Consider the following 19,332-nt stretch of genomic DNA (forward strand, 5'->3'; position numbering starts at 1 on the left):
TAGTGGAGCCTCATAGACTATACAGCTCTGTAGGGAGACTTGGCAGGCAATTGGCAACTGCATTAACTGAAACCAGACTGAGTGCTGTGAAATAGTGGGTGGGTCTGTACTGGAGCAGCCCCTCAGGTTGAGTGAAAGGGTGTGATTGTGATGGAAGGGGAGAAAGAGCACACTGATAGAGGAGTACTGGACAACCGGTTCAACAGCACCCTGAACATCCATTCATTCAGGTGGGCCTTTGTCAGGATATCTTCCCTTGTAGTGCAGTGGGATAGGGGGTTTTGTGTCCTGATACTGCACTCTCTCTTGTTGGAAACTGGCTAGGACTAGCAGAGGAGAGACAGTCTCATTTGAATGAGATTCAACTGTTTTCTCCCCTGCCTGACGTGCCTGTCACCTTATCCAGTGTCCCAGTCTCCCTCTCACCACCCCCAGCAACATTGTACATATTATCTCCTTCACCGCCTCCCAGGCTTTAACCGTGACAAGAAAACACAGGCGTTCTCCTAAGGTAAGCCGGCCTCGCTTCCACGGCTATCTGTGGGTATCAGGATCCGCGACTCGCAGGTTCAATCGGCTAATCCAATCCTGTTTGGTTGTTGAGGCTGTAATATTAAAATTAAAATCATGTGGGGAATATCAACACCTCTCAGCAGGATGACAACACTGTGGATGACCTGGTTAGTTTGCTTTCCTTGCAGTTTTCCGTCCTAATATCTATGCCTTGGCCCCCTCTCGCTCCCTGGTAATGAGAAAATGTGCCGTAGTGTCTGTTTACTGAGCTTGACTATCTGGCTGCCGTTTCTCATATTGTTTGAAAACAAACAGGAACGAAATGATCAGGTCGGGGTTTAGATCACTTGTTTTTCATGCATCGCTCCCCTTTCCTAGTCAAGGAGGTATAGGAGGGTGTATATCTCACGTTGGCCTTCGTGTTGGGTTGTATCAGGTTATGTTGTGTTGGGTCGGGTTGTGTTGTGATGTGTTGTGATATAATGTGTTGTGTTGGGTTGTGTTGTGATATGTTATGTTGTGATATGATGTGTTGTGATATAATGTGTTGTGTTGGGTTGTGTTGTGATATGTTATGTTGTGATATAATGTGTTGTGTTGTGTTGTGTTGGGTTGTGTTGTGTTGTGATATGTTGTGTTGTGATGTGATATGTTGGGTTGGCTTGTGTTGTGATATGTTGTGTTGTGGTATGTTGTGATGTGTTGTGATATGTTGGGTTGTGTGTGGGAGTCATCTCCTAACCACTAGGTGTTCCACTGGATCAAAGTCATGACGACAGCCTCTTGAAGTGGGTTAAGGTGGAACAGTCCAGGCGGGGGAGGCAGGCAAAACTCAGTATAGCTATTTTCTCTTATTGATCCCTTTCTGAAAGTTCTATTTTAGTGGAGATGGGGTTGTCTGTCTGAGGGGAGAGGAGGAGCAGGGCTTTCTCTCTGCCTCTTGTGTTCGATCTGAGTGCTTCTATCTAATGGAAGTAACCCACTTCAAAGCCGGCGCTGCCAGATCCTCTCCCTCAATCAGGACCCGGCAGCAAGATTAAAGCCAGCCCACATTAATCAGGTTTGATTAGTCGAGCCCAGAGCTCCAGCTGTTCCCTGTGACAGGCCAGCGAGGTGAGCTCCAAGCCCTCAGTGAGGGAGGGAGAGACGAGACCAGGCTGAGAACTGGCTGTACCCCCGCGCTCATCTCTCACCCTCTCGCGCATGTGCCCTTTACATGTCCCGTTATGTGGAGGCTTACCATTGCATAGTCTATCAATGATTTGACGACATTTTATTTCAAAGGCTTTTGTGTATGTTTCTCTGAGATGATTTAGGTGTTAAATGTGGCATTGACTAGGTAAGCCCTCATTCTGTCCCTCCAACGCATTCTGAAGTGATATGTCACCGGCAGCTCCTCTGAAGCAGCTTATCTTCGTGCTGCTGTCTGAACCTGCATTTCACTGTATTGTAGTCCCATTCCATTTCATTAGCTCTGCCCAATATGATTCATTTACATGACAGATGCCCTTATGCATGCAGCAGAGAGCAGGCCGGGAGCACAGCAGCAGAACACCACCTGTGATGTGAATTTGTTATTTGAACCTTTGGTCTAGAGTTCACCTCCTCTTTCTACCCACTACCCCACCCTCAGTGATAGTGTTGCCTGGCTCTTTTTACTACCGCCATACTGACGGCTAGTTATACTGTAACACACTGGGAAAACAACTCAATCTCTTTGCCTGTGAAGGGACCGGCTTCTTGCTCTTTGAAACTAGCCATTTTCTGCCTGTGAAATTAAAGATGGTTGTGTGTGTGTGTCTGACATAATTGTTATTCTGTGGGCTGCGGGCTCTGTCTTTGGCTGAGCTCAGGGCTGCCAGGCCTTGTTGCTGCCTGCCAGGCCCCAGAAACTGGATCTCTGGGTCATTTAGACAGACCTTAAACACAGCGCAACCAGCCAATGAATGCCCTGGCGTCAGGTTACAGCTCCCTAAGACTCAGCTCCACAGCTCACACTGCTGATTGGGGTCAAGAGAAGCCCAGCAATCATCTAGAATTAGTACCCGATTTGAAATCTCCTGCACGCTTGAGTCATTTTGAATGCACGGTCGGAATGTAGGCGGGTCGCAAACAAGTTTGTTCGGAAGTTGTTGCGTTGCAAACCTGTAATCTACCAGTGTAATCATGCTGATGAGTTTTGATTGTGCTGGATGCACTGATTTCAGTACGCACACAACAAGCTGTGGGAGCTTTTATTTAAAGAGGTGTATGTGCGTGCACACGTTTGTGTGTGCATGCGTGTGCATGTGAGTTTGTGTTTCGGGGCGGGGGCTGACATAGGGTCACAAGACCACTGGTCGTCCCACCAACTCCAACTGCTATTAAGATAAGATCATAGCTCCATGCCCCTAGAGGCTACTGTAACATGGTGCCTTGGCTTGGCTTGCTCTACCTCTGGCTGACTGAATACCAGTCAGTATAGTATGAGGGAGCTGCCTTGCTACTGAGTCTGTCATCTCAGTGCTTCAAAGTCGCTCATTGTCCCACCACACAAAAAACACACAGCCATTTATTTTCACTCCCGATAGATCAGCACATACTGCTGTACAGAACTCTGCCTTCATGTTCTCTCTCCTTCCTCCTTCCTCTCGCTTTGCTCTGTTTATTTCTGCACAACTTTGGGCTGCTGTTTTCTGAAGTGTTTCCAATGAGAATGACTGCTGCGAGATAAGAGTTATTTTTAGGTCATTGTGTTTGTCTTTTTGACTCAATGAAGTTTGGTTGAAACCGTTTGCTTTTGTTGTTGTGTTGTAGATTCTGTTTGTGGGCTTTGTACAGATTCTCTCTGAATACTGGGCATCATTTATGATTCATGTTTTCCCCCTAACATTGATCTTTTCTCATCCTGTGAATTCTGTCGTTTTTGTTGAAAACTGTAATATAGAGAGTCACGTTCTTATTTGTATCTCTCTGTTACACAAGTGGGATGTTCAATAATTCCAGTCTCCCTCAGATAGCTAGAACTGTTTAAACAGCCAACCAAAAAATGAGAGAGAACGATTTGCTGGCATACAGTTGTTCATCTCTGCACTTCGTTTTGTGTGTTCTGTGCGGCAGCATCATTTGCGAGACAGATGCGTTCAGTCCTTCTTGTCCTGCAACAGAAAAGCAGCCAGTAATTACATCCATTTAGACCCCTGAAAGAGATGCATTTGATATGTGATCCCTAAAGCTGTCTTTTATTTTAAGACGCAGACAAACAGTGTGAACGCTGAGAAAATAGCTCAGGACCTGCGTGAAGCAGTCGTCACCGACGCAGCTTGAGAGCCAATTGAACAGTGGCGGGCTAGGCTATTCTGGGACACAATGGGGGGAAAGTGAAGAAGTGGGCTGTGGTAATTGAGCGTGTGGGCAGGATGATGTTTTTAAATGGCCCAGTTAATTGTTATTTAAGGAATGGGCCTATAACTGATGCAGTTAGTGGGCTGCACTCTGCCTTCCCTCGGCGTCCCCACCGGGATTGGTGGAGAGGGGCTGTGGGGGTGTGTCACAGATGAGTGTCATTATCATTACCATCTATCTGCATCTGGGGATGGATGCTCACGGACACGACAAGCCCAGCAGCCCTCTCCTCCTTATCCCTCCCTCCCTTTTTCCTGGTTCTCTCTCTCAGACACAATTTCTCCCTCTTCTCCACTACCTATTTATCTCTCTCTTCTCTCGCTGTTCTATATCCCATCCCTCTTCATCTCTCTTCCTCCTCTCTCTTCCATCCCAACACACCCCCCTCTTCAGTGCAGCTATGAATAGTGGAACTCTCACATTAAAGGTCTCCTCTGAGTCCTATTTCACATCATTACTGTGATCTGTCTATTCCTTTAAGATATGCTGAATCGCTCTTAGGAGCCGTCCTACAAGTAATGGCGGCTGTATGATCTCATTGCTTGCTTTGCTCCAGGCAGTGAAGACATGTCGAGACATATTGACATAAATATATATTTTTATTAAATCAAATAACAAGCGATTGACAGCTCTGTCTCCATTTAGCGTGTGAAATTTCTCTGAACTCTTCAAGCAGAGGTCAACGACCAGTCGGACCGGCCTTATGTAACTGTGGCGTTTTAAAAGGGACAGAAGATTTTTTTCAATTATTTCCCTTCTCCAGGGAAGTGGGGAGATAGTAATGTACTCTGTAAAGATAAGAGACTGTCTTTGGATTCTCGTTCACGGTCTTGAACTGATGGTCTATAACAATACTTCTAGAAATGTGCTCATACTGTAACTGGATGCCATTTAGCATCAACAGTCTTAAGAACTTGATGGTGGTTTGAAAAATGTCCAGCTGTCAATCACTGGGTCATTTGATCTAATAGAGGCCTAGCAAGAAAATGGGGTTTCCTCATTAAGCCTTGAAAGGTGGTGTCATATGCATGTGGGGACAGACATGCACACAGTACTGTGTGTTGCCTGTGTTATGGCATGTTGTGGGTCTCCATGTGTTGGTGACAATGTTATTTTGGTCTGGCAGTGGGTGGGTGTCCAGAGCTGTGCTGTGATGTGGCCCCAGGTCCAGTCTTAGTGAAATGTGTCAGGGTGGAAAGTTTCCCCCAGGCAGTTCCCCTGACTTGTTCCTGCTCCCAGCTCCATGCACCGGCTTCAACTACCATGGAAAAATAGTTATATTTAGAAATGCTGTTGTGGGTGATGCTGCTGCTAGTTGTGCCATTGAAAGAGATGCATTCATATGTTAAAGCCCCTTGCCTGGGCTGGCTTTGAATGATTCACTCACACAGACAAATAAACACACAGCAGCCATGGCAGAACCTGCAAGAAAACGACGTGGGGATATGATTGGAACTGCTCTGTGGCTGCCTGCCTGCCTGCCTGCCTGCCTGTATGCCTGCCTGCCTGTATGCCTGCCTGGCTGTATGCCTGCCTGCCTGCCTGCCTGCCTGCCTGCCTGCCTGCCTGTATGCCTGCCTGCCTGCCTGCCTGCCTGCCTGTATGCCTGCCTGCCTGTATGCCTGTATGCCTGCCTGTATGCCTGCCTGCCTGCCTGTATGCCTGCCTGCCTGCCTGCCTGCCTGCCTGCCTGCCTGCCTGTATGCCTGCCTGCCTGCCTGCCTGCCTGCCTGCCTGTATGCCTGCCTGCCTGTATGCCTGCCTGGCTGTATGCCTGCCTGCCTGCCTGCCTGCCTGCCTGCCTGCCTGTTTGCCTGCCTGGCTGTATGCCTGCCTGCCTGCCTGCCTGCCTGTATGCCTGCCTGCCTGCCTGCCTGTATGCCTGCCTGCCTGCCTGCCTGCCTGCCTGCCTGCCTGTATGCCTGCCTGCCTGTATGCCTGCCTGGCTGTATGCCTGCCTGCCTGCCTGCCTGCCTGCCTGCCTGCCTGCCTGCCTGCCTGTTTGCCTGCCTGCCTTCCTGCCTGTATGCCTGCAGCACTGCTTCACTGCTCTCATTATTCCCCACCTCAACAACCTCTAGTTCTGCAGCTGTGTTCAAGCTGCACAAGGAGAACACATAGATGGAGCCACTGTGGTTAATCTGAGGATGCTGCCGGCTCCTCCACTAACATCACTCTGGGTTATTTTATGAGTCTCCCAGGCTGGCCATGTTGTTCTTTCTGTTCCCTGTTAGTTTACTGCTCCCATTTCCCATAATCTAGATCACACTAGTCTCTGAGCTGCCTTCTCTCTCCCACCTCTCCAAACAGGCAGGCTTACCCACAGTACAGTTCAGTAGACTGGAGCATTCTGTATCATCCCTCATCACTGACCAATAGACAGCCTCAATGACCTCATGCATAGCTGGCCCTTGGGCTCCGACACACTTTAGCAAAACCAATATATTGAGCAACACACCATAGTCTATTTGTTACTCTGGTTGATCGTTCCTCCTGCAGTGTAACAATAGCTAAGGGCTGGGTGGCTCAGACATTGTATTTTGTGTTAGTTTCAGTTGAATCGTCATGCTGGGTGGGTGGTTGTCATGTCACATTTTATCGGAGGTGGTTAATGGTCCTTTTTTTCTCACCATCTATGGACAATAGTCACTTTAACCATATCTACATGTACATACTACCTCAATCAGCCTGACTAACCGGTGTCTGTATGTAGCCTCGCTACTTTTATAGCCTCGCTACTCTATATAGCCTGTCTTTTTACTGTTGTTTTATTTTTTACTTACCTGTTGTTCACCTAATACCTTTTTTGCACTATTGGTTAGAGCCTGTAAGTAAGCATTTCACTGTAAGGTCTACACCTGTTGTATTCGGCGCGCGTGACAAATAAACGTTGATTTGATTTGATGGTTCGTCTTTATGGACATACAGCCTACAGAAAGTCTACACCCCTTAAACTGTTTCATATTTGGTTGCGTTACAAAATGGGATTGAAATAGATGTAATATACAAAGTGGGATTGAAATAGATGTAATATACAAAGTGGGATTGAAATAGATGTAATATACAAAGTGGGATTGAAATAGATGTAATATACAAAGTGGGATTGAAATAGATGTAATATACAAAGTGGGATTGAAATAGATGTAATATACAAAGTGGTATTGAAATAGATTGAATAGGAATGTTTTGTTATTGAGCCACACAAAATACTCCATGATCTCAAAGTGAAAAGAAAATTCTACAAATGAATAAAAATTTAAATAACTAAAATATAGTCATTGCATAAATATTCACCCCCTTTGTTGAGGCAAGCCTAAATGAGTTCAGAAGTCAAATTTGGCTTAATAAATAAACATAATAAGTTACACTACATGACCAAAAGTATGTGGACACCTGCTCGTCGAACATCTCATTCCAAAATCATGGGCATTATTATGGAGTTAGTCCCCCCTTTGCTTGCAATATCAGCTTTCCACTACATGTTGGAACATTGTTGCGGGGAATTGCTTCCATTCAGCCACAAGAGCATTAGTGAGGTCGGGCACTGATGTTGGGTGATTAGGCCTGGCTCGCAGTCGGTGTTCCAATACATCCCAAAGGTGTTTGATGGGGTTGAGGTCAGGGCTCTGGGTAGGCCAGTCAAGTTCTTCCACACCGATCTCGACAAACCATTGTCATGCTGACACAGGAAAGGGCCTTCCCAAAACTCTTGCCACAAAGTTAGAAGCACAATTACCTCGTGTAACGGTGTTCCTCCTCCCCTTCATACGAAGAGGAGGAGTAGTGATTCGACCAAAATGCAGCGGGTTTTGAATACATAATGATTTATTAAATCAATCGACGAGACACGAAAACAAACCCTGGGAAGGATTACAAAATAACAAAAAACGAATGTAGACTGACCTACACCATGAGTACTTACATAAAACACGAAGGAACAGGTACAGACTATAACAAACGAACAAACGCTACAGTCCCGTGTGGTACACAGACACGGAAGACAATCACCCACAAACAAACAGTGAGAACAACCTACCTTAATATGACTCTCAATTAGAGGAAAACGCAAAACACCTGCCTCTAATTAAGAGCCATACCAGGCAACCCAAAACCAACATAGAAACAGCAAACATAGACTGCCCACCCAAAACTCACGCCCTGACCATCACACACATACAAAACAACAGAAAACAGGTCAGGAACGTGACACCTCGACTAACCTGTACCCCCGCACATTGGCTCAGTACCGGTACCCCCTGTACTCGTTATTGTTATGTAATTTTCTTGTGTTAGTTAAAAATATATATATATACAGTGGGGCAAAAAAGTATTTAGTCAGCCACCAATTGTGCAAGTTTTCCCACTTAAAAAGATGAGAGAGGCCTGTAATTTTCATCATAGGTACACTTCAACTATGACAGACAAAATGAGAAAAAACAATCCAGAAAATCACATTGTAGGATTTTTTATGAATTTATTTGCAAATTATGGTGGAAAATAAGTATTTGGTCACCTACAAACAAGCAAGATTTCTGTCTCTCACAGACCGGTAACTTCCTTTTTAAGAGGCTCCTCTGTCCTCCACTCGTTACCTGTATTAATGGCACCTGTTTGAACTTGTTATCAGTATAAAAGACACCTGTCCACAACCTCAAACAGTCACACTCCAAACTCCACTATGGCCGAGACCAAAGAGCTGTCAAAGGACACCAGAAACAAAATTGTAGACCTGCACCAGGCTGGCAAGACTGAAACTTCAATAGGTAAGCAGCTTGGTTTGAAGAAATCAACTGTGGGAGCAATTATTAGGAAATGGAAGACATACAAGACCACTGATAATCTCCCTCGATCTGGGGCTCCACGCAAGATCTCACCCCGTGGGGTCAAAATTATCACAAGAACGGTGAGCAAAAATCCCAGAACCACACGGGGGGACCTAGTGAATGACCTGCAGAGAGCTGGGACCAAAGTAACAAAGCCTACCATCAGTAACACACTACGCCGCCAGGGACTCAAATCCTGCAGTGCCAGACGTGTCCCCCTGCTTAAGCCAGTACATGTCCAGGGCCGTCTGAAGTTTGCTAGAGAGCATTTGGATGATCCAGAAGAAGATTGGGAGAATGTCATATGGTCAGATGAAACCAAAATAGAACTTTTTGGTAAAAACTCAACTCAACTCGTGTTTGGAGGACAAAGAATGCTGAGTTGCATCCAAAGAACACCAAACCTACTGTGAAGCATGGGGGTGGAAACATCATGCTTTGGGGCTGTTTTTCTGCAAAGGGACCAGGACGACTGATCCGTGTAAAGGAAAGAATGAATGGGGCCATGTATCGTGAGATTTTGAGTGAAAACCTCCTTCCATCAGCAAGGGCATTGAAGATGAAACGTGGCTGGGTCTTTCAGCATGACAATGATCCCAAACACACCGCCCGGGCAACGAAGGAGTGGCTTCGTAAGAAGCATTTCAAGGTCCTGGAGTGGCCTAGCCAGTCTCCAGATCTCAACCCCATAGAAAATATTTGGAGGGAGTTGAAAGTCCGTGTTGCCCAGCAACAGCCCCAAAACATCACTGCTCTAGAGGAGATCTGCATGGAGGAATGGGCCAAAATACCAGCAACAGTGTGTGAAAACCTTGTGAAGACTTACAGAAAACGTTTGACCTCTGTCATTGCCAACAAAGGGTATATAACAAAGTATTGAGATAAACTTTTGTTATTGACCAAATACTTATTTTCCACCATAATTTGCAAATAAATTCATAAAAAATCCTACAATGTGATTTTCTGGATTGTTTTTTCTCATCTTGTCTGTCATAGTTGAAGTGTACCTATGATGAAAATTACAGGCCTCTCTCATCTTTTTAAGTGGGAGAACTTGCACAATTGGTGGCTGACTAAATACCTTTTTGCCCCGCTGTATATATACTTTAGTTTTTTTAGTTAATATTTTCTTAACTCTATTTCTTGAACTGCATTGTTGGTTAAGGGCTTGTAAGTAAGCATTTCACGGTAAGGTCTACACCGGTTGTATTCGGCGCATGTGACAAATAACATTTGATTTGATTTGACAATATCGTCTAGACGCTGTAGCGTTAAGATTTCCCTTCACTGGAACTAATGGGCCTAGCCCGAACCATGAAAAACAACCACAACCATTATTCCTCCTCCACGAAAATTTACAGTAGGAGCTATGCATTCGTGCAGGTAGTATTCTCCTGGCATCGGCCAACCCAGATTCGTCCGTCGGACTGCCAGATGGTGAAGCGTGATTCATCACTCCAGCCGATGCTTGGCATTATGCCTGGTGCTCTTAGGCTTTGTGCGGCTGCTCGGCCATGGAAACCCATTTCATGAAGCTCCCAATGAACAGATATTGTGCTGACGTTGCTTCCAGAAGCAGTTTGGAACTCGGTAGTGAGTGTTGCAACCGAGGACAGACTATGTTTACGCGCTACGCACTTCAGCACTCGACGGTTCCGTTCTGTGAGCTTGTGTGGCCTACCACTTCGCGGCTGATGCGTTGTTGCTCCTAGACGTTTTCACTTCACAATAACAGCACTTGCAGTTGACCGGGGCAGCTCTAGCAGGGCAGAAATTTGATGCTGACTTGTTGGAAAGGTGGTATCCGATGACTGTGCCATGTTGAAAGTCACTGAGCTCTTCAGTAAGGCCATTCTACAGTCAATGTTTCTCTATGGAGATTGCATGGCTGTGTGCTAGATTTTAGACACCTGTCAGCAACGGGTGTGGCTGAAATAACCGAATCCACTAATTTGAAGGGCTGTCCACTTAAGTTTGTATATATAGTGTATATGGACTCACAGTGTGTACAACATCTGTAAGGTCCATCAGTCAAGTATTGAATTTTAAGCACAGATTCAACAACAAAGACCAAGGGGCTTTTCAAAAGCCTAATAAAGAAGGGCAGTGATTGGTAGATGGGTAACAATAACAAATCAGACATTGAATATATCTTTAAGCATGGTCAAGTTAATAATTATGCTGTTGATGATGTATTATTTGGAGGACCATAGCTGCCATAATTATATAAATAAATAAATGTATATATAAATAGATAAATCATTATTTAAATAATGAATCCCACTTTCTTTCATTTTATTAATGTATATTATTCCTTCATTTATTATTTATGTATTTCTTCCTCCAATATGACAATGAGGGGGTGTCAAGCAAAAGTATGTGGGTGGTATCTAACACACCATTGGTTGATCAATGCCATAGCGCGTTGATCGATTTCATTTGCCTGGGCTGTGTTCAGTATGAGAGAACGTGTTCAAAGTTTAAAGCCCAGGTTTCACATTAGCACCCCCCAAATAAATAATATGTTGCACATATAGCTATGTATCAATATGATGTCACTTTTTGGGGGGGAAATTGAGATCAATAAAATGTAAATTAATTACTTAAAAATCATACAATGTGATTATCTGGATTTTTGTTTTAGATTCCGTCTCTCACAGTTGAAGTGTACCTATGATAAAAATTACAGACCTCTACATGCTTTGTAAGTAGGAAAACCTGCAAAATCGGCAGTGTATCAAATACTTGTTCTCCCCACTGTATATGCTTCTGTGCTGCACGTGCACCATAAAAACACATGGAAATAACAAATGGAACATTGTCCAGGCTTGACGTAGAAACAGATGAACAGTTTTGGAACACTGAGCCATTGACTCCCTGCCTGCACTGAGGTGGCTGTGTTACGGGTGGGTTGCTTTTGACAATAAGGCATCGGACTACAGCCATATAGTTTTGAACCTAGAAGAAGACCAAGAGACAAGAAGGAGTCAACCGAGATGGGCGAGAGGAATGTCCAGTTGTCCAGAAAAGCATGGTAAGGTCACGTTACTGAGTATCAAGCTAGCTATCTTGGCTACAACTGATAAAGTAGAGTTGGCTAGACAGTTGCGTTTTACAGCCAGACTGAGTTTTACACTTAGGTAGCTAGCTAGATAATTAACTAAACTGCAATTATCATACACCATTATTATCTAGGTAGCTAAATATCTGTGAAATGTAAAGCAAGCAGGATCGTGGCATGTCAGAAGCAATGCATGTTGGCTAGCTCATGTTAAAAACTAGATCAACTATTAAGCAATAGAGTGGATAATTCATTAATAAGCTAGCAGCTAGCTAACTACAGTCAAGTAAAGAGGAGCATGTTGTCATGATGGAATAAATCACCCATGTGAAGTATACGGATTAGCCACAATAGTGGAATATACTGTTTCACCTTAGCAATTGTTAGTGAGATGAGATGTGGTACCATAAACAGGAACATGGAGCACTCTGTCAGTAAGTCATATTATTGTGTTCCTTTACATTGCATGATACTAGGCAGGAGGCCCTGGGCTCTCTCTCTTTCTAGCACTCATTACTTCTTTCCATCTCTCTCTAGGTGCTAAAGAGTCAGAATGGTCCAAGGACCTCCAGAGCCTTCTGACCAACTACCTGCGATCTCCAGCGCAGTAAGCTACACTCATAATAGTAAACATGATGCACCATAGTAAACCTCCTTCACTGTGGCAGTCTGCCTGTGTGATGACATAGCATATTATCCAGAGCCACTGGTTGGATTGGATTTACTGTACTCACGCCAACACTCATGCCCTCTTCTCCTTCTATAAGTCTCCCAGACTTTTATCAAAACTAACATGTCCATACTCCTATCCCCGGAGGAGTCTGCTGGGCTGTGGAAATATAGAGCAGCACATGAAAGAAACCTGGCACCCTGTTGTCAGCAGACAGTTCCCTGAGGAAGGATGCACCTACCAAGGCTTTTAAAGGCCACATTCGAGGGAACAAATGCAATTTAGTTTTGTATAAACTCATTTGAATTTGATTGTTAGATTACAAAACAATATTTTTTTCATAGCGTGTTTGTTACTAACTTTTACTAACTTCTGTGGTAACTTAAACACAAAGATAACCCTTAGAGCTTATGATTCAAAAGGTCTAAAGTAAATGCAAGTCTCATGTCCAGGGTGAATACATTTTTATTCATGTATATCAGATACAGGTGTGTCAACTAAAATATATATCCCAGACAAGATTGAAGAATGGGACAAGTAGACAAAGTGAATATAAGTCAGTGATTGCGTCCGTAGCTGTTGCTATGAATTTGAGTGGTTACATACAATACATGTTGACAGAATGGCTGCGAGACAGAGAGACTGTTGCTGTACTCCCAGGTAAAGCCCTTTCTTCTGGAACCACTGAGGCCTCAGTCTTCAGGCAGACAGCTTGAAAATGTGTCACCATCCAGGCTGTTGTCACAGCATGCAGATGCCTGATAGAGAGATGACAATAAATGCACTATGTACCTTTCATCACCAAAGCCATGTTAGCATTTACTGCACATGTTGCTGAACAATTCAACCCTTTTGTTAGCGTCACTGATATATGGAAATTCACATACAGTATTCAGTTCATAAATATTGACTAATACCTGTAGGGAAGGGGTAGGCAACCCTGATCCTGGAATGCTACAGGCACTTCATGTTTTTGATTTAACTGACCTTGAAGACCAGGTGTGTAAAATTGAATGGAAACGGTGCTGTACTGAACGACTAGTTGAAAAAGGTGGAGGATTGTGGGTTAAAAATGCACCACTGCCCTTTAAATACGTCACTCAAACGCAGCAAGCGTATCTCAGTCTGTTCAAGAACGTACAAGAATGTTTTGGGAAAACGTGGCGTCCGGTACAAACCGGTCCGCAACGTAGCAAACGTGTGGTGCCTAGTGGAAACTAAATCCCGCAGTACCTTGCGGCACTCCAGGAACAGGGTTGCCTACTCATGCTCTAGGATCCTGCGGTGAAACGACTGCTGTGCAAGTTATTGGGCAACAGCTTTCTTCCAGGGCCCATATTCACAAAGCGTCTCAGAATAGGGCTAGTGATCTAGGATAACCTCCCACTGGTCAATGTAATTGTACTCAGTGTGAAGGAAAAACTTTGCCTAAAATCAGTACTACTCTGAGATTCGTTGTGGATATGGTCCCTGGTCTGTCAACAATGCCACTCCATCTGAAATGCAACAACAACAGAAACATGAACAAGAATTATCTTAGTCAGTCAGTAACTTCGTTAACCAGCTAATGAAACAGTAATGTAAATGTGCACAAGCCCCTTAAATGAGCTAAATTATATGAAGATAACACAGCCTATTATTTGCAGTACAATTAGGAGGGGTGTTTTTCTTGCCAACTTTCAGCCAGAAAAGCATTAAATAACAGGCAAGGAACACAGTAGTTTGACAAAAACTGTTCAAATAGTCATTAACTAGCTACCAATATATCTACCAATTATATAGCTAGTTCTTTTCTTGAAAACCTGCTAGAGGCCATTTAGCTAGCTAGCTACACTATACATACAAAAGTATGTGGAAACACCTTCAAATTATTATTTTTGTTGTTGGTTATTTCAGCCATACCCGTTGCTGACAGGTGTATAAATTCGAGCACACAGCCATGCAATCTCAAGAGACAAACATTGGCAGTAGAATGGCCTTTACTGAAGAGCTCAGTGACTTTCAATGTGGCACCATCATAGGATGCCACCTTTCCAACGAGTGTGTTCGTCACATTTCTGCCCTGCTATAGCTGCCCTGGTCAACTGTAAGTGCTTTTATTGTGAAGTGGAAATGTCTAGGATCAACAACGGCTCAGCTGTGAAGTGGTAGGCCACACAAGCTCACAGACCGGAACTGGTGAGGGCTGAAGCTCGTAGCACGTAAAAATCGTCTGTCCTCAGGTGCAACACTCACTACCGGTTCCAAAATACCTCTAGAAGCAACGTCAGCACAATGACTGTTTGTTGGGAGCTTCATGAAATGGGTTTCCATTGCTAAGCAGCCGCACACAAGCCTAACATCACCATGTGCAATGTCAAGCGTCGGTTAGAATGGTAAAGCTCGCCGCCATTGAACTCTGGAGCAGTGGAAACACGTATTCTGGAGTGATGAATCATGCTTCACCATCTGGCAGTCCGACGGACGAATCTGGGTTTGGAGGATGCCAGGAGAAGGCTACCTGCCCAAATGCATAGTGCCAACTGTTAAGTTTGGTGGAGGAGGCATAATGGTCTGGGGCTGTTTTTCAACGGTTTGGTCTAGGCCCCTTAGTTCCAGTGAAGGGAAATCTTAACGCTACAGTATACAATTACTTTCTAGATGGTTCTGTGCTTCCAACTTTGTGGCAACAGTTTGGTGAAGACCCTTTCCTGTTTCAGCATGACAATGCCCCCATGCACAAAGCAGGTCCATACAGAAATGGTTTGTCGAGATTGGTGTGGAAGAACTTGACTTGCCTGAACAGAGCCCTGACCTCAACCTCATCAAACACCTTTGGGATGAATTGGAACGGCGACTGCGAGCCAGGCGTAATCGCTCAACATCAGTGCCCGATCTCACCAATGCTCTTGTGCAATGTTCCAACATCTAGTGGAAAGCCTTCCCAGAAGAATGGAGGCAGTTATAGTAGCAAAGGGGGGACCCATTCCATAATAATGCCCATGATTTTGGAATGAGATGTTCGACGAGTAGTTGTCCACATATTTTTGGTCATGTAGTGTAAGGTGAACTGTTGGTGGGAGCTAGCTAGCTAAGGTAAACTCTGTTGGTGGGGGTAAGCTAACGTTAGCTAGCTTTCTCCCAGCAGTTTCAAGATATCTGGCTAGTTAATGGTGTTTTTAGCAACTTTATCAATCGGATGAATAGCTAGCAAATATATTTGTTCACCTATGTGTCCCTTGAAGCAGCTACCGCCACACGGACAAGCAGCGGCCAGCACTGTATGTGAAGCTAACCACAATAAACCACAACAAAGATTAGCCACAGTAGTGGAATTTGCGGTTCACCTTCAAAATAAAGGCCCTGCATTGAAACAGATTGGAAACAAATAGGGGATTCATGCCACATTTGCACTAGACAATGCTTAGCAAGTTTGGAATGTTTTTATATATACTGAACAAATATATAAACAGAACATGTAAAGTGTTGGTCAAATGTTTCATGAGCTGAAATAAAATATCCCAGAAATGTTACAGATGCACAAAAAGCTTATTTATGTCTCTCAAATTTTGTGCAGAAATTTGTTTACATCCCTGTTGGTGAGCATTTCTCCTTTACCAAGATAATCTAACCACCTGACAGGTGTGGCACATCAAGAAGCTGATTAAAGACCAGATCATTACACAGGTGCCCCTTGTGCTGAGGACAATAAAAGGTCACTCTAAAATGTGCAGTTTTGTCACACAACACAATGCCACAGATGTCTCAAGTTTTGAAGGAGTGTGCAATTGTCATTCTGACTGCAGGAATGTCCAGCAGATCTGTTGCCAGATAATTAAATGTTAATTTCTCTACCATAAGCCACCTTCAACGTAATTTTTGAGAATTTGACAGTACGTCCAAACGGCCTCTCAACGGCAGACCACGTGTAACCACGCCAGCCCAGGACCTCCACATCCGGCTTCTTCGCCTGCGGGATTGTCTGACGGGGGTTGCTGAGGAGTATTTTTGTCTGTAAAAAAAGCCCTTTTGTGGGGAAAAACGTATTCTGATTGGCTGGGCCTGGCTCCCAGGTCCACCCATGGCTGCACCCCTGCCAAATCATGTGAAATCCATTGATCAGGGCTTTATGAATTTATTTCAATTGACTCATTTCCTTATATGAACTGCAACTCAGTAAAATCATCGAAATTGTTGCATGTTGCATTTATATTTTTGTTCAGTGTAAATTCAACAAAATACTAAGTTCATTTGACAAAATATTACATCAGTTGAAATTCAACTGTGGATGTATTAGACTTCATAATGGCATCGGAGGCATACTTATATTTCACTGTTCAGCCTTACCTATGGATTGTGGTTAAATGAAATGGGGTGTCAGCCTATTCAGTGACACCCACAGAACACAATTGTTAAGAGTGTACACAAATATTACCATTGTAGCTCATATTCCAGTCAGTCTATTGTGCGTATTGGACATTCATACTGAAATGTATAGCCTTACCTATTGTAAAATGTCTACCTAGTACTTAATGTGATATAATTGGTTCTGACTAGCTACAGGCTGTCTAGCAAGAACAGTACAGATGCTTCTTAGTCCAGGACATTTATTATCTTCATCACCACCACACACTATAGTATTCACACTCACACAGAAATCTTCAGTTTACAGTACATAGGATGGACTTGTGGTTCTGAAAGGTAAAAGCAAATATACAATGTTGTAAGCTATGCAATAAGAATATTTACACAGAAAGGTATGGCAGAGCATTTCTTACAGGGATATTGACATAACAGCATACACATTTACAGCAGTATGTGTAGAAACATCTTGCTGGAGAGAGAGAGAGAGAGAGAACTAATTAAGACAGGCGAGATGTATGGCCCTCTCTCCCAGGACGGATGGTGATCTGATCTGATCTGTGTCTAGTGCCACAGAGTTACAAGTCTGAAATATACATAAGCTGCAGCAGTACTATACAACTACAGATGTAACAAGGTAATTAGGCCTAAGGTAATTGCTTGCAGTCAATCACCATAATGTAGTATGAACACAAATGACAATAAACCCCACATCCCACTTTTTCAATGCACACACAATCTTACTAAAATAAACATGCTGATAACTTGGTTGGCAGCCAAACTTGCATCTTCTTCATTTTCTATGGGATTGGGTGGGCGGATCGCATCCAACTTTTAAGGTGCATAGGCCTACACCGCCACCTGCTGTACTGGAGTGTGAGGCCAGTCACGACCTACATGCATTAAATTCTCTTTATTAGTCCTGTTCCTCTAAGAAAGTGAAATAGAGCCCTAGACACCACTTCCCTCCCTGTTCCTCCCCCCACTACACCACCCAAACCCCAACCCCGTCCAGTCTCTCTAACCCTTTCACACAATCTCTCCCTTCTTACAGTTCACAAAATATCAACACATGCTCCACCGTTTCCTCCACAAAACACTCATCACACAGACAACTTGTGTCTTCATCTGCCGACAACGATAGCCACTCTTGCCATGTTCAAAACAACTGGGAACTCTGAAAAATACGAGGTCAAATCATCAGTAATCTTCAGGTTGGAAAGTCGGAGTTCTAGAAAGTGGCCTGTTTCCGAGTTGGAATTCCGAGTTGGATGACCGTTCAAATAGATTTTTCCCAGTCGGAGCTCTTTTTTTTCTTCCAGAGTTCCCAGTTGTTTTGTACACTCTAAAAAAAATCTGAGATTTCCAATCTCTGTAGCGGAAGGGGTAAGAATCCAAATGTGTATTCGGGCACTCTGATTGGTGGAAACCAGGAAGCTATGATAGAATGTTGAGAAGGTTAGTGTGGGGAAAGTCACGTGCACATGCAAGGCCTTTTTTACACCTGTGGATCTTGGGTCCATTATATGGGGTATCAGCCTACTCAGTGACAGCCACAGAACACAACTGAAAGAGTTTACAAATATTTGCATCGTAGCTCTAATTGCTGGGAAATCACCTCACTATTTAGCCCACTGGCTGGTGAGCTAATGTGGCTCATTTCAAGGTGGGGTCAAAGTCCTGCAATAAGAGCAATGACGCTAATATTTGTGTAAGCTCTTCACAGTTTTGTTCTGGACTGATACTCCATTTCATGGACCCAAGATACATAGGTAAAGCTGTGCATTGCAATATGAATGTTCAATATGCTGAAAAGTGAGGTGATTTGTTTCTGTTTGCAGCAGTTTCAATGCGGGACTTGAATTTTAAAGGCGAACTGCAAATTCTACTATTGTGGCTAGTCGTTATTTTGGCTAGCTTCACACAGGTGGTATAGAAGCAGGCAAAAGCAGTTGAGCAACGCACCATGACATTGATCATCTAATGGTGTGTTAGATACCACCCACAGACGTTTGATTGGGGGAAGAAATACACAAGTTAATAAATATATAAATGAAATAAAGTTTTAATAATTAGATAATACATAAATAATTAAATAGATACAGATACAGTATGTAGAGAAAATGAATACATTCTAGTCAGTATTTGTGTATGTCCTTGCTCATTTATTTAGTTATGTGTGGATTTAGTTATATATTTATTTATATATTTATATATGCATTCATTTATTTAATTCTAATTATGGCAGCTTTGGTCCTCCATAGTATTAAACCACCCAGACACATAAAATATACAGTGGTCTTTCTGAACTGAGCTGCAGGACAGGAAGGAAACTGCTTAGGGATGTCACCATGAAGCCATTGATGATTTTAAAAGAGCTACAGAGTTCCATGGCTGTGAATGGAGAAAACTGAAGATGGATCAACAACATTGTACTTAGTGAAAGAAGAATACAAATATACAGAATATATTCCAAAACATGCATATGTATGCAACAAGGCACTAAAGTAACATTGCAAAGGAAAACACTTTTTTGCCTA

General features: G+C 43.6%; 1 protein-coding gene across 20 annotated transcripts in view; it reads left to right on the forward strand.

Annotated features, from left to right (window-relative positions):
- Positions 1-19,332, forward strand: part of LOC139537211 (RNA-binding protein Musashi homolog 2-like) — a 350,657-nt gene that overhangs the window by 63,318 nt on the left and 268,007 nt on the right. The window contains exons 1-2 of one of the 20 annotated variants that reach the window (XM_071338283.1): positions 11,543-11,754; positions 12,319-12,388. The exons of the other annotated variants lie outside the window; for them this stretch is intronic. Of the exons in view, the coding sequence (XP_071194384.1) occupies positions 12,335-12,388 (54 nt within the window). The 5' untranslated portion in view covers positions 11,543-11,754; positions 12,319-12,334. Of the gene's footprint in view, positions 1-11,542; positions 11,755-12,318; positions 12,389-19,332 lie in introns of those variants that run through there. 20 annotated transcript variants of the gene reach the window in all.

The sequence above is a fragment of the Salvelinus alpinus genome, chromosome 13 (assembly GCF_045679555.1).
Source record: "Salvelinus alpinus chromosome 13, SLU_Salpinus.1, whole genome shotgun sequence".
Lineage (NCBI taxonomy): Eukaryota > Metazoa > Chordata > Actinopteri > Salmoniformes > Salmonidae > Salvelinus > Salvelinus alpinus.